Source organism: Hibiscus syriacus, unplaced genomic scaffold (assembly GCF_006381635.1).
Source record: "Hibiscus syriacus cultivar Baekdansim isolate YM2019G1 unplaced genomic scaffold, ASM638163v2 tig00116962_pilon, whole genome shotgun sequence".
Lineage (NCBI taxonomy): Eukaryota > Viridiplantae > Streptophyta > Magnoliopsida > Malvales > Malvaceae > Hibiscus > Hibiscus syriacus.
Window position 1 is genome coordinate 6,399,138 of NW_024063488.1, and position 14,807 is coordinate 6,413,944.

Genomic DNA, 14,807 nt, shown 5'->3' on the forward strand with positions numbered 1-14,807 from the left:
CGTTGAGCTCACCATTAAATTGGGTTCTTAACAAGGCTGAGACACCCATTTCTCCCTTCTCTTCTGGGTTTGAGTTCATCGCTTGATAATTAACCGAAAATTAACCGAAAATTAACAATTAGGTATATGGCCTTACAATCACATTTCAAATCCCAATTTTTAGAGGATATCGATAATCTCTGTATCAAGTGGTTAAGAAGTAAGAACCACTTTAGTATCTCCCTTGACGTATTTCTTCTCTAACTCTTTTAATTAGTATATAGAGAAATCAATATTAAACCTATGCAGTGAAAGAAAATTTTTAATCGATCAATAGAACTTGAAACTCCTTCCTATGTCAAAATAAATAGAGAGATCAAATTGCAATCTTATGTATAGTACAGGAACTTTTATGATATTTTTACCCTGACAAGTCCAAACAAATTTCAATTTGTCAATAAAATGATAAAAAAGGGAAAATGTCGTAGCGAAAATGCAATAACACTAAAGTTCAGAGGTTTATTCGGAAAAAATATATTTAGAAAAACGTAGGAGGTGCAAAAGAAGAGAAAAGACACAGAGACAACGCCACACACTCGGTTCAGAGCTCCTCTTTCTCAAAGCTTGATATTTTGGCGACAAAAATGGGAGAAGAGGAGCTAGAAGAAGAGAATCAGCAACCAAACTCCCAAATCGAATCAACGGAAAACTCTGAATCTCCGAAGTTACAAGACTATCAGTGGCCTAAGATTAGATTCGATATTCCTCCCTACAGAACTTACCACTTTCATAAGCAGTTCAGAACAGGTCCCAACCCTAACAATTTTCTCAAAGGCGTCAAATGGTATTTTCATTGCCCCTTTAACCCCTCCTTGTAATTTTTCTTCTTTTAATTTTGAGTTTTACGGGTTTGGTCTTTGCAGGTCTCCTGACGGCTCTTGTTTTCTCGCCAGTTCCGAGGATAATACTCTTCGCCTTTTCTCCTTGTAATATTTTCTATTACTCTGTGTGTGTATGTGTTGCCCAATTTTTTATGGTTTATTTCTTGTGGATTTTCATTATTCCGTGCTTTAAAAATTGTTATTAGGCCGGATTATGGAAGCAATGACCAAACTGCTGCTTATTCTTCAGTCTCTGAAGAAGGTAATTTCTTATATACTAGTTACAACTTTCAACATGTTTTGAAGGAGAAACCTGAGGGACTCTTTTGAGATTTAGTTTGTGGTTTGCTTATTTACGTATAGATTCCTATGCTGCGCAACTTGTTGTGAGTGAAGGGGAATCTGTTTACGATTTCTGTTGGTATCCGTACATGTCATCTTCAGGTGTTTCTTTTTCCTTTACATTTTCGTCAATAATGCTGTTAGGTTTTACTTTGATTTGTGGTTAAAATTTAGTCATTTGTCTGCAATGTTGTTTGGTGTAGACCCTGTTACCTGTGTGTTTGCTACCAGTACTCGTGACCATCCAATTCATCTTTGGGATGCTACTTCTGGCCTGGTAATCATTCATTTTGGTCACATTTTGCTTTTAGAATGGGATAAATGATCTTTCATTATGGACTTTAATAGAACTTGATGATTAGACTGAATGCGCAATAAGCAGATAGGGTTTGTTAACTATTTGCATTTACCAAATTTGGTGTCATACAGTTGCGTTGTACATACCGAGCTTATGATGCCGTGGATGAAATCACTGCTGCAATTTCAGTTTCATTTAATCCTGCAGGGACTAAGTAAGCATCATAATTTGCTGCATGTCCTTTTTGTTGAATCGAGTTTTTATGTTTTGAGCTTGAAAATTTTTTCTTGAGATTTTCGAAAAATATCAATTTGAAACCTGTATTGTCTCATGTATATAAAATTTGAAACCTATATTACCTTTGGGGAATGCTCCGGTTATACTTTCAAAAAACTTCAATTGTAACATAGTCTCTTTCACTGGCTTCTACTGACATTGCTTTATTTCTTCTTTATTCTTGTAGGTTATTTGCTGGGTACAACAAGTCTGTTAGAGTGTTCGATGTACACCGCCCTGGTCGAGATTTTGCACAATATTCAACACTACAAGGAAACAAAGAAGGTCAAACAGGTAATTTTCATACTGAGCTAGTTAATGATCCTACTGAAGCTAAAGCATGTTTGTGATGATCTTACTATTCGATTACAGGTATTATATCAGCAATTGCTTTTTGTCCTACTCACACTGGAATGCTAGCAACGGGATCTTACAGCCAGACTACTGCAATATATAGGGAAGATAATATGGAGCTCTTATATGTTTTACATGGCCAAGGAGGTGGTGTAACTCATGTAAGTGAGCATTTATTCTCATTCACGTGGTTTTATTTATTTTATTAACAAGGCAAGGCGAAGAGTTTTCTTTTTCTTTTTCACCTTTATTTCAGGTGCAATTTTCAAAAGATGGGAATTATCTATATACTGGAGCCCGGAAGGTAACGTTCTCTTCATATTCCTCATTCCACATATAACCAACTTAACAAAAGACAGATTCTGCTTGCTCTTTTCTGTTTCCTGACGATGCAATCATTGTTGTATGCCACGACAATATTGACTCACCAGATGCCAGAAATGTTTATGCCAACTAGAGTTTATCCCTTTGTTATGAACGTAGTTCAAGGATCTAAAATGCTTTTTGTTTTTGTTGACTTTTATATAACAATAACTTAGTAATGCTAACTTGTGGATTAATCAAGTAATTTTCACGTTTTGATCAAATCCACAGAATGGTGGTTGTATTTCAAATCAATCTATGTCTAAACGACCAAACTTGTAAGCAGAATCCTTTCCTTGACTGATTTCACAAATTTTCCCCAAATTAGTACTATAATTTGTTATAATATGTCTATTGGTGAGTACATGGCATCACCTCTGTCTGTGTTTTTTATTCCATTCTGATTTTTCCTTTTGAGGAAATTTACTCTCTTCCTTTGCATATCTGCATGACATTGACCGTTTCTGTTGTCAAAATTTATCCTTTAGGATCCTTATATCATGTGTTGGGACATAAGGAAAGCTGTTGAAGTTATCTACAAGTAAGTAATATGATTTTATGGATGGTGCTGAATATATATATATATATTTTAATTTTTTCTTTTGAAAAAGAAAAGTAAATATATTCTTTGGAGCACCCCCTAAGTATCTCAGAAACAAAGTAATTTGAACACATTGTATTTTAATGCCAGCAAGCTTGTTTGTGGCTTCAAAAAACTACAATAAGAAGTGGATATATCGATTTTCTTATGTGGTTTGTAATTTTCGTGACCGCAAGTTTAAATTTTATCATGCCCACTGCTAGTGACAAAATTTAAGTCTGTCTTATTTGCACCTTGTTTGTAGGTTTTACAGATCATCTGAATCTACCAACCAACGAATAGCTTTTGATATTGATTGCGCAGGTCAGCATCTTAGTACAGGTGGCCAGGTAAAATTTTGTTTTCTATCCATCACTTTTGATCTAATGTTAATGCATGATTTATATTGTGCTGATTTTTCTGAAAATTATTTCCAGGATGGTCTTGTTCATATTTATGATTTACAAACCGGGCAATGGGTATCAGGATTTCAGGCTGCAGCTGGTTTGACATTCTATTTATCTTTCAGAATTCATTTTTGCTTATCTTGACAATGTTCTGTTCCTCGCTAATTTTTATATAATCTACAGATACCGTCAATGGTTTCTCTTTCCATCCTTTCCTGCCAATGGCTGTCTCTTCATCAGGCCACCGAAGATTTCAAAATCTCGAGGATGATGACGATGAGGATTTGCAGTTGAGAGGTACTTCAGTTACATCGATAACTAGTCCTTCCCAATCCACTCTCTTACTAACTTCGTATTATGGTTTTTATTGTTACTTGTTTCATTTCACTAATACTTGTGCATTGCGGCAATGATTATATAAGCTGGTCTTGTTCATAAATGCAAAGTTACTTGTTTCATTTCACTAATACTTGTGCATTGCGGCAATGATTATATAAGCTGGTCTTGTTCATAAATGCAAACAATATCTGTCAATGATTCCGACCCGTATTTGCATGTAGGTGACGAGAATTGTGCTTCTGTGTGGAGTTTCTCGTACGATGTTACTGCTGGAGAACAATCTTGAATGTAGGTCATATAGACAGTCCATGTGAACATTGAATATAAATCCCATTTTGTAACTAGAAGAACATGTAAGAATTTCTTTCTTCAGTGTCATTTTCGTAATAATAGTACTTTTTTTGACATATTCATGACAATGATAAAGTCGATTAAGCAAAATTTCTGTCACCCCAAAACTTATGGCCGTAGCAATGTTAAATGTCACTATTTATAACACTTTTGTGATGAAATGTAGTGTTTGAATTCAAGAGTTTGCCATTGACAAAAGAACTTTCATTAGTTTACCTTTTTCGTAATTTTGAAAATCTAGAAAAGGGTCTAATATGATTTTAAAGGCAGAGAAGAATCATAAATTTGCAGGTTGGGTTGCTAATCATACCTTATATGATATTACCATATATCAGTCGCTCTTAAAATCTATTGAACCTCAAATTAATGATATTTTCTTATTTAGCATCTATTTACTCTCATTTACCGTAAATATCAAGTCAGTCTCATGGAACAATTCAAATAAACCTTCTAAAACGACGCAAGTTTTAGTTTTTCTCACTCTAAAACGCAGAAATTATAGAAATGGAATCAGAATCTAAGGTGAGATAATGCTGGAGCATTGAAGCTAAATTATTCTTTGCTTTATAGTAATAGGTGTCATATTAACATATAGTTGTTAAATTTTCTGGTTTCAGCTAGAAAATAAGATCCTCTTCTTATTCTTATTTGTAGAATTTTGGCTTTTAAATCAATACTCGTATCTTATATACATTGAATGTGTATATTGTAGGAAGCTTGAAGGCTATGGAATTGAGATGGTCCAATATTTGTTTAAACCAAAATAATTTCATCAATAAATTTAAATCAAACTACAAAATTCTTCTTAACTTTTACAGTAATTAAAGAGTAAACTTTATTCAAATTATATAGCTCACACTGATATTTTTGCTCCAAGAATCAAGATCCTTAGCTTTTCTGATCCCGTATGGCGCAAGGGGGAGAGCTTGATCTCGCCCCCTCTCTTGAGAGACCTATCTCTCCCACGAGTCAAAGAGGAACACAGAGACACTAAGAAGGTGAAGAATAGAGAAGTGGAGGCTGTAAACGGAGAGGAGGAAATGATAGTGGAAAACGAAGTTCTAGGAGTGGACTCCTACACGCAAGAAGCAGGCAATACGCTTGGCAACAAGAATGGTGATGAGGTTAACGAAGTTACTGGAAAGAAACTCTCTTATGCAGATATGGTTGCAAAATCAAGGGAAAAAGACAAAGATATCATGGAAACTCAAATAGAAGATGATATAATTCTTCAAGAAGGCGACGTTAATATTGATAACACTGGATCTTTCCCAAGATTCAGGTTCTCTAACAGAGTTCACGAACAAATTGATCAAAGCATGAGACAAACCATTATTGTTCGCTTACTGGGGAAAAATTGGTTTTAGGGCTCTTCTGAACAGGATAACAGTGCTATGGCAACCATCAGGAAAATTCAATATCGTCGACCTGGAAAATGATTATTTCCTTGTAAAGTTTGAAAAACAGCAGGACTACACTAAAGCACTTACCGAGTGTCCTTGGACGATATATGGGTAATGCTTAAAAATTAGGTAATCGGTCAGGATTCAGTCTGATCCTGGAAGGTCGGGTAAAATCGGGTACAAGTCAAGTCAAACAATTTGATGGTTTGACTCGGATTAGGTCGGGTACATGTCAAATCAGTTCGGGTCATTTTCATATTGATTTGACATCAGATCCAGATCGGGTTCAGATCGGGTTAGTTTCAGTTCGGATCGATTTCAGTTCATGTCAAAACAGTTCAAGTCCGAAGCAAATAAAGACTATGTTAATTAGGGGTGTGCAAAATTACCCGACCCGCCGACCCGGATCTAAAAAAACCGGGTAATTCTTTAAAAAAAATTACCCGGCCCGACATTTCCCGGGTCGGGCCCGGGTCACAAAATCTAGTTTTTCCGGGTACCCGAGTACCCGGTTAGTTTTTAATTTTTTTTATTTTTTTATATATAATTATATAAAATATAATGAATTATTATATTATGGATTATTATATTTTGTATTTTGAACTTTTAAATTTTATGTTCGGATATTAGAGTATGTAATTCGAAGTTTTGAACATTTAAATTTGTGTATATATTTTTTTAAATTAATAATTTGAAAATAAAAAATTAAAAACTGGGTATCGGGTACCCGATTACCGGGTACCCGGATTTGCACACCCCTAATGTTAATTCAGGTTCAGGTGGACTTCAGTCGGATTTCGTTCAGATCGGGTCACATCATTGACAGATAAAATTCAGGTCGGATGTTTACCGTATACGGATTGAGTTCAGGTCGGGTCGTTTTTTATTTTTGGATTAATTATTTTGTCATCTTTCGTGATTGTTGAATTGCAAGTTGTAATTGTATATGATTTCGAGTAAATTACAAAAAAAAACAAGGATCAATTTTGTAAAAAATATAAATTTAAGGATAAAATTGAAGAAATGTAAAATTACAAATAAAATTTTAAATAAAGTAAACAACACACATAGGTAAGGGACCAAATCGAAATAAACTTAAAATGTGAGGTTTAAATTAATATAAAAAAAGGACTAAATTATACCTATTTAAAAAATTATGGGCCAATTGCAAAAATATAAATAACAAATAACAATGGGCCAAATTAAGATGCAAATATAAATTTAAGGACTAAATTGAATACATATAAAAGTGAAAGACTTAAAATTGAAATAAATTAAAAAAACACAAAAGGGTGAAATCAAAATAAATGCAAAATGTAAAGAAATAATGAAAAATAGAGTAAATTGCATTCATTTAAAAAATTGAAAAAAATAAAACACTTATAATATAATATATATATATATATATATAAAGTATATAAAAACAAATATAATATATATATAGTTTATATGTAGTTTATTAATAAACTATGTACTTTATATATAAAAATATATAATATATAAGATTTATGTATATAATTTATATATATAGTATATTAAGTACATATATATTACTATATAAATAGTTTACATTAAAAATTTTATAGTTTATATATATAAACTATAAAATTTATTAATGAATTATGTGTAAACAATATATAAACTATATAAAATATTAAAGTATATAATTTATATTAATATAATATAAGTTTATATATAAACTATATTTATATTATAAACTATATAATTATTATAATTTATATATATAAACTATGTTTATATGAACTATATATATAAACTATGTATATAAACTATATATGTATAAATTATAAAAAGTATATAGTTTATAAACTATAGTTTATATTAATATAGTATTTATATATATATATAAACTATATATGTATGAACTATATAAAGTATATAGTTTATAAATTATAATTTATATTAATATAGTATATATATGTATAACTAATATATGTAATCTATAGATTATATATATATATATATACTATATAAAGTAATAAAGTATATAGTTTATAGAAATACTATGCATAAACTATATATATATATAAACTATACATGTAAATATAAACTATATATGTATGAACTATATATATAAACTATATATGTATATATTATATATGTAATCTATGTAGTTATTATAAACCAATAAACTATATATATATATAAACTATACATGTAAATATAAACTATATATGTATGAACTATATATATAAACTATATAATTTATATAAACTACATATGTATAAACTATGTATATAGATTAAATAAATCAACTATATAGATATAAACTATATATATAAGCTACATATGTATAAACTATATATGTAATCTATATAGTTTATATAAACTATATAAAAAAAACTATATAAAGTATATAGTTTATAAAATATAATTTATATTAATATAACATATGTATGTATAAACTATATATAGTTTATATAAACTATATAGTTTATATACTATATATACGTAACCTATAGTTTATAAAGAATAGTTTATATATAATTTATATAAACTATATATATAACATATAGTCAGGAATGGCAACGGGTCGGGTTCGGGGCGGGTTTTGTTCGCCCCGTTTCTGAACCCGAAATGAATCCCCGTCAGACCCCGACCCAATCCTCGACGGGTTTTTTATCGGGGCGTCCCGTCGGGGATTTTTTTTGCCCCGTCCTCGAACCCGACTTGAAATATTATATCCAAACCAGAAAATATTTTATATATAATTAATATAAAAAATATAAAATATTATTTATATATATATATAATCGGGGCGGGGCGGGGATACCTTGCCCCGAACCCGACCCGAAATATTATACCCAAACTAGAAAATATTTTATATATAATTAATATAAAAAATATAAAATATTATATATATATATATATAATCGGGGCAGGGCGGGGATACCTTGCCCCGAACCCGACCCGAAAAAAATTTCCGATACCCGACCCGATATCATTCAAACTGACCCGACCCAAACTTGATCGGGTTTCGAATTTTTCCTTCGGGTTCGGGTCATACTGCCATCCCTACATACAGTCTATAAACAATAGTTGATATATAATTTATATAAACTATATATGTATAGACACGATTGATAATTTATATATAATTTATATAAACTATTGTTTATATAATATTGAATATTATTTAAAATAAAGATGATTTGAATCACCACAACCAACCTTAATTAACATGTTTTTAAAATGAAATTATTATTTGAAAAATTGAGTATTGACGTGTGTTGACCGTCGAATGAATGCAGTCTTACCACGTTAGAAAAAATATATAAAAGCCGTCAGCCCCCCCCAATTATAATATCAAAGGTCAAACATAAGAATGGCTGCTGTTGCCGTGCACTCAATCTTACCAAACTCATATCCACCTCACACGTGTATAATCGGCACCGGGACCCACTCAATGTCCGTATCTCCACTCACAGGCGAACGAACAGCAAAAGTGTCAAAGAGAGACATAGCATGTTTGGACCAACCATATCTCTCCACCTCACCTATTGCAGCACTCAGTTTGCCTCAACCCTTAGCTGATTTGTTAACACGTGTCTCTTCCCAACGGCTAGTTCTTAGATTAACCGCCAAAGGCAGCAATATTATATTTCATTCCATCTCCCGACACGCACGAGAGGGCGAAAAAATTAAGAAAGAAACAAATTTATCATTTTAAAAAGAATTGTAATTATCGAGTAGTTTCTGGATTTGAAAAAAAAGCTAAAATCGCCTAAATATTCTCTCATTTTAAAATATAAAATGCCCTTTCATCGGAAGTTTACATTTTAAGAGCGACTTGGCAGCAGAGACAAGCTAAAACAAAAATCTAGCCTTGGAAGTCTCTGTTTCAGTGGGTTTGAATTTGATAGATTTTAGACTTTTTCTGGACAAATGGGTTTGGGCAGAGTATACCGTTCGTATTCACTGAACTTGAAACGCGGAGTAATTGAGGAAGAAGAGTCACGGTTAGGATTCGTTAGATGTACGCTTGGATTAGGGAGGAAAAGGGTTGGGATTTCAAATGAGATGGAGGAAATCACGCCTGCAACCAAAGTTCCATTCCTGAAAAGGCAATGCAGCGAGAGGATTGTGACGAAGCTGTCAGCTGATTATTGCCATGAAAAATCTGCTCTCGAATCACTTCCTCAAGATGTTCTTGTAAGTTGTAAGTACTACACCACCGCCGCGCCCCCCCCCCCCAAAAAAAGCTTCGCTTTTTTGTCATTAGTTTCTAATTTTGGATTCCGACTTCTTATTGATGAGAAATATTTGTCTTTCCTTTTGCAGATTAGGATTATTTGCGGTGTCGACCATGAAGATTTGAAGCAACTTTTTTATGTTTCTAAATCAATCAGAGAAGCTGTGAGTATCGGAAAGCAGTTTAATTTGGATTGTAAATTGTTTCATTTGTTGATTAACACTATTTAGTCCGATTTTGACTCTGATTGTTCCCCTTTTTTCTTCCTCAGACTGTCATTGCAAAGCAGTCTCATTTTGCTTATAGCACACCAAGAAAGGTGAAAGCTTTTCGAACATCCATAGATTTCGAGGAATCAAGTGAATCGGACGACATTGAAGCTCCAAATGCACCAAGGCAACGGAAGTCTCATACGTCCATCAACAGGAAGAAACTTGCTGATAATGGCACTATCTGCTTGACACGGAAGAGATTGTAGATATAGCTTGTGGAAGCAGCCAGCAGTAGTTGTTGTAGATTAAAAAGGGGTTGATTAGTGGATCTGGTCGTCGGGTCTTTGTCCATGTGTAAGATTCTTGACAAGCAATTTCTTCAAATGTTTCGTTGAAGATATAGGTTGTTTGTATCTTTATGTACATGAGAGAAAGAAAGGGAGAGAGAATCCAGATTCGGGTTTTATTTGTTTTGGAGGGCTACCTTTAACCCTTCTGATGTGATAAAGTTGAGATTGGAAAGGACATGTTTCCAATAATATCATAAATTTAGATATTTCCTCGTGCACAAACTTCTCTACTATTAAAGTGATTCTTGTTTTGTTTTCTTTACTAGATTATGGTAGGATCTTGAAGCCCTAAAACTCAATTATGATCTAATACCATCTTCTCGGAAAGATCAATTATAATCTAAGATCAACTTTGTTTCTGTTTTTTTGCTTGGTGGGTTTTAGTTCTCAAGTAGATTTTGTAACAGATGGTGGAATCTTGAAGCTGAATCAAGGATGCAGATTCCTTAGGTGTATTCCTTTGAGATTTAATAACATAGAAAACGCACTTTGCAGTGAATGATAAATCTATGTGCTTGTGCTTTATGAGACCATAAATATAGGAACTGACTTGAGAATGGAAAACGCATTTCCACATCTTCATCCTCTCTTGCAGTGTGGGAAATCCATTGAAAATTTTAAAAATTTAAGGAAAGCCAGTTGATGTCAATGAATTAAGTCAGCCTTTATTTTAGTAATCAGAACTAAATTGATTTTAAAATCTAAATCAGGTTATTAGCTAAAGATAAACAAATTGCATGTTAATTGTTATATGTTGAACAAATCAGTTGCATTTAGAAAGTGATAATCACCGTTACCAATAGATTCTTTTTGCATAATTTTTAATGGATTTTGGCATTGTTAAAGGAATCTAATTAATATCTCCATAGCTAATACAAGTCTAAAAGCCAACAAAAAGGCTTCCTTTTTAATGATAACTTTACCATATTCTTGTTGTACACAATCTGATTTTTACATGAAATAGAAGATGGTGACTTGTAAACATAATTCATGCAGGCATGCAGCATAAGAATGTTCATTGATTGAAAGTGATATTACTATTACACAATTTTCCATTCCCGACATCATAATGTAACCTTCAACCTGGATCCAACTATAAGATGCAAAAAACCATGTTCCCGGCACTACATAATGACAACCAACTCCACACGCACAAAGAGAAATAATGGTAAAACATATAACATCAAAGGAGGTGCGAGCAAAGCGTACAAGAACTTCAACAGTGAGCTAATATTGCTATAAATGATCGAATATAGATTATTCTGCAGTTATATAATTTTACCATTGACCAAACATCCCTTTTGGACCAGTAGTGTCCTTTTTTCCCTGGGTCCTTTTTGTCTCTATTTATCTTACTTTACATCAGCAGCCTTCTCCATAGGTGAAGCCTTCGAACTACCATTCATTTTGGCACGTTTAGCTTCTGCATCTTTTACAGCTGCCTTGATTGCATCTTCTGCAAGCATGCTGCAGTGCAGCTTAACTGGTGGAAGTGACAAATGTTTTGCAATCTCCCTGCAGTTTTACGTAGAACATAGCGAGAAATATGCAGTCCAGCATGAGTGTATTTGATTGGGAAAAAAGCTATTAAAAAATAAACAAATGAATTGACCCATTGGTACCATAAAGATGAAGAAAGACTTATCTCCCTGCATGCCCGGCCACTAAAAAGATTAACAGCATCCATTGACATCAATCTTATATTTCCTTGTCTCATTTATTCTAACATATGTAATCCTTCAACCTAATTCATTTTAAGTATACTCTATGTAACCACCTTCAAATAAAATTTGGATGTTGTGGTAAAAAAGAATCACAATAACATCAAATATTTCTTCTTATAACTAACTGTATGTATTTTATTGATCCTGTTGACAGTTAAAATCATAATACGAAGATCAATAAGACAAGCTCAATAGAAAAATGTTAGACAAGTCTTTAACCTTTATGCGTAAACTATCTAACTTCTAAAATTGATTGCCACCGCTTAGCCTTAGTATCATTGTGTATACACAGAGAGAATAAAGAATACCAATAGAATTACAGACAGTTAACAAGCAAAATAATAATAATAATAAAAATAAAATCATACTATAGCTGCAAGTAATTAATGCCTTCCCAGAGCGGCCAAAAAATTGTAAGAAAGGAAGTTTAAAGAATGGGTAAAAGAAGACGATCCATCCATAGCATTGTATATTTTGAGTACAATGTTTAAATTAAATAAGGAAAAACACAGAATGTGTGAACAAATTAATTAGTAATCAACAAATTCCACTAAAAAAGTTTCGAAGATCAGATAGTGAAGAGGGATAAATTAGAATTGAAGTTCCTGGTAAGGAAAGAATACTAACGTGTTTTTAATGGTAAGTACTTCGTCCATACTTTTCCCTTTCACCCATTCAGTAGCTGCAATAGGAAAAAGCCCCAAGTTACCACACATCTTCATAAATTTGAAGGCCATTCAAAGTAACTCATAAGTACAACATATGGAATAACATTAATAAAACAGATTAGAAGTCTCAGTGTTGCAGGCAAAACAAATACATATTTGTTCAGTTGATTTTTGATAATTGCTTTTTCTGCTTTCTAAAATCACCTTCATAAAACAAATCAAGAATAATTTAACGTATTTATTCCATATTAAAGTAAAATCGTGCATTTTCTATATGAACAGACGATTTTACTTAAGTATTTGCTTTTTATAAATGGACTCTTTCTTTTGTTTTGGATGGGAAACAAATTTTAAGTTTCAAAAGGAAAACCTATCCGTTCTTCATCTCAATAGGCACAAGCATTAAAAGAAAGAAAAAAGTGGCGTACCGACAGAAGAAGACGCAATAGCCGACCCACAACCGAAGGTTTTAAAGCATGCATCGACTATTTTCCCCGACTGCTCGTCGATTTTGATTTGCAGCTTCATAACATCGCCACAAGCCGGAGCCCCGACCAAGCCTGTACCAACGTTGGGATCGTTCTTATCGAAGGAGCCCACGTTACGAGGATTGTTGTAGTGATCGATGACATTCTCGTGATACAGACGTGGCAGAATCTGAAAGGGACGCGATGGGACATCCCGTGACACTGCCTCCAGCATCCTTTTCGACACCAGCCTCAACATTTTCGCCGGCGATTTTGCTGTAAAGGAGTTTTTTGGGTTGAACTAAGGTTTGGATTTTGTCGGTAGAACTCGTAACTTTAAGAAATATCAATTTCTTTACCATCGAAGTCACGAATGATCTTATTGTTTAAGGTAAAGTTTGATATCATTCCATTATTAGTAAAATTTCAAATAATTTATTTAATTTTTTAAAAAAAAGTATAAACAAAATAATTAATTAATTAATATAAGCAAATTACTCAATCATTAAAATTATAATAAATATTAAAAGATGATCATAGGAAACATTATTTAATATTTTTAGTTAAATTATATCTAAAGTCATACACTTATTAATAAAATTACAATGAAATTTTCAATTAATAATAAGATTATAAATAAGTTATTCAATTTAAAAAAAATATAAGTAAATTATATAACTAATCCAAAAGGAAACTTATTTGAAGTTTTGAGTTATTTAAAAAGGTTAAAAATATAAAATGATACTTCGATTAACACTTCAACCTGATCGCATTATTACTTGAATTCTAGGTTTGGTGAAACGAAACCCTTTCGGCTTTTGTTTTTTTCTTGCCTCTCATCGCAAACAATCTTCAGCTTCAATCCAATAAAACAAAGACGAAGCTTAATTTAAGCGACTTTCTGGTGAGCTATATCTTTCACAATTAAAGCAACCATGATACACATATTTTCTATAGGGATCTATCTTTGCAGACAGGGAGGGAGATAGAGAGTTAAATTGTTTTATATAAAAATAAATAAAAAATTATTAAGTATTTAAATGCAAAAATTATAAGGGATAAAAAAATTATTTGATTCATATTTAAACTAAATAAGATCTAAAATATTATTATACCAAAATTTTTTACAATCCATTTATAGAGTCGTCCCTATTTACAGGTCCCATGCATGAATCCCCTTGATTATCTTATCGTTTTCTTGCCCTGGAAGTTACAAAAACTCTATTGCCAATTCCATCAACATTACGTCAATTTTAATATATTGGTCAAGATATCAATAGTGGCTAATGGAAGATCTGCTATTTCGGAAAGCATGTTAATTATTGGATCGCATTGGGACAAGCGGAAGAAAGACATTAAAGATTCTAGTCAGCAACTCATGTTCTGCTTACCAGGATTGAGAAAGCGATAAATTGGTGAGAGTTGGAATGGTTTAGTTGCCATGATTTCTGGGTTTAAGCAGATGTTTTGATGTTAATTGACTGGTCACAGTCCATATGCCTCAGCTACTTGAAAGTTGAAATCGAACCAATTTTGCTTTGCAGGCTCCACTCCACACACTGTACTGGTCTTTATTATGCTTGATCAAATAATAAGCACC

The 14,807-nt window shown here is 32.5% G+C and overlaps 3 protein-coding genes across 3 annotated transcripts; 2 read left to right on the forward strand and 1 right to left on the reverse strand.

The window, feature by feature from the left end:
- Nucleotides 1-523: 523 nt before the first annotated feature.
- Nucleotides 524-4,247, forward strand: LOC120190512 (telomerase Cajal body protein 1-like). The gene is made up of 14 exons (XM_039193588.1): nt 524-823; nt 903-965; nt 1,067-1,122; nt 1,224-1,304; nt 1,406-1,479; nt 1,632-1,714; nt 1,964-2,070; nt 2,149-2,291; nt 2,387-2,434; nt 2,982-3,034; nt 3,339-3,423; nt 3,511-3,577; nt 3,664-3,777; nt 4,041-4,247. The coding sequence occupies exons 1-14, from the start codon at nt 624-626 to the stop codon at nt 4,103-4,105; spliced, it is 1,239 nt and encodes a 412-aa protein (XP_039049519.1). The 5' UTR covers nt 524-623; the 3' UTR covers nt 4,106-4,247.
- A 5,208-nt stretch (nt 4,248-9,455) lies between these two features.
- Nucleotides 9,456-10,563, forward strand: LOC120190514 (F-box protein SKIP27-like). The gene is made up of 3 exons (XM_039193592.1): nt 9,456-9,746; nt 9,876-9,950; nt 10,058-10,563. The coding sequence occupies exons 1-3, from the start codon at nt 9,480-9,482 to the stop codon at nt 10,262-10,264; spliced, it is 549 nt and encodes a 182-aa protein (XP_039049523.1). The 5' UTR covers nt 9,456-9,479; the 3' UTR covers nt 10,265-10,563.
- A 1,087-nt stretch (nt 10,564-11,650) lies between these two features.
- Nucleotides 11,651-13,497, reverse strand: LOC120190515 (iron-sulfur cluster assembly protein 1-like). Its single transcript, XM_039193593.1, has 3 exons — nt 13,169-13,497; nt 12,700-12,754; nt 11,651-11,863 (listed from the first exon to the last, which is right to left on the reverse strand). The coding sequence occupies exons 1-3, from the start codon at nt 13,464-13,466 to the stop codon at nt 11,701-11,703; spliced, it is 516 nt and encodes a 171-aa protein (XP_039049524.1). The 5' UTR covers nt 13,467-13,497; the 3' UTR covers nt 11,651-11,700.
- Nucleotides 13,498-14,807: the final 1,310 nt, after the last annotated feature.

Bases quoted from the DNA above. Each gene is read 5' to 3' on its own strand.
- LOC120190512 (XM_039193588.1), top strand. From the start codon at position 624: ATGGGAGAAGAGGAGCTAGAAGAAGAGAATCAGCAACCAAACTCCCAA. The intron at 1,123-1,223 runs GTAATTTCTTAT...ATTTACGTATAG, and splicing joins TTCTTCAGTCTCTGAAGAAG to ATTCCTATGCTGCGCAACTT. The intron at 2,292-2,386 runs GTAAGTGAGCAT...CCTTTATTTCAG, and splicing joins AAGGAGGTGGTGTAACTCAT to GTGCAATTTTCAAAAGATGG.
- LOC120190514 (XM_039193592.1), top strand. From the start codon at position 9,480: ATGGGTTTGGGCAGAGTATACCGTTCGTATTCACTGAACTTGAAACGC. The intron at 9,747-9,875 runs GTAAGTTGTAAG...TTCCTTTTGCAG, and splicing joins CACTTCCTCAAGATGTTCTT to ATTAGGATTATTTGCGGTGT. The intron at 9,951-10,057 runs GTGAGTATCGGA...TTTCTTCCTCAG, and splicing joins CTAAATCAATCAGAGAAGCT to ACTGTCATTGCAAAGCAGTC.
- LOC120190515 (XM_039193593.1), bottom strand. From the start codon at position 13,466: ATGTTGAGGCTGGTGTCGAAAAGGATGCTGGAGGCAGTGTCACGGGAT. The intron at 12,755-13,168 runs GTACGCCACTTT...TTCCTATTGCAG, and splicing joins TATTGCGTCTTCTTCTGTCG to CTACTGAATGGGTGAAAGGG. The intron at 11,864-12,699 runs GTTAGTATTCTT...GTAAAACTGCAG, and splicing joins GTACTTACCATTAAAAACAC to GGAGATTGCAAAACATTTGT.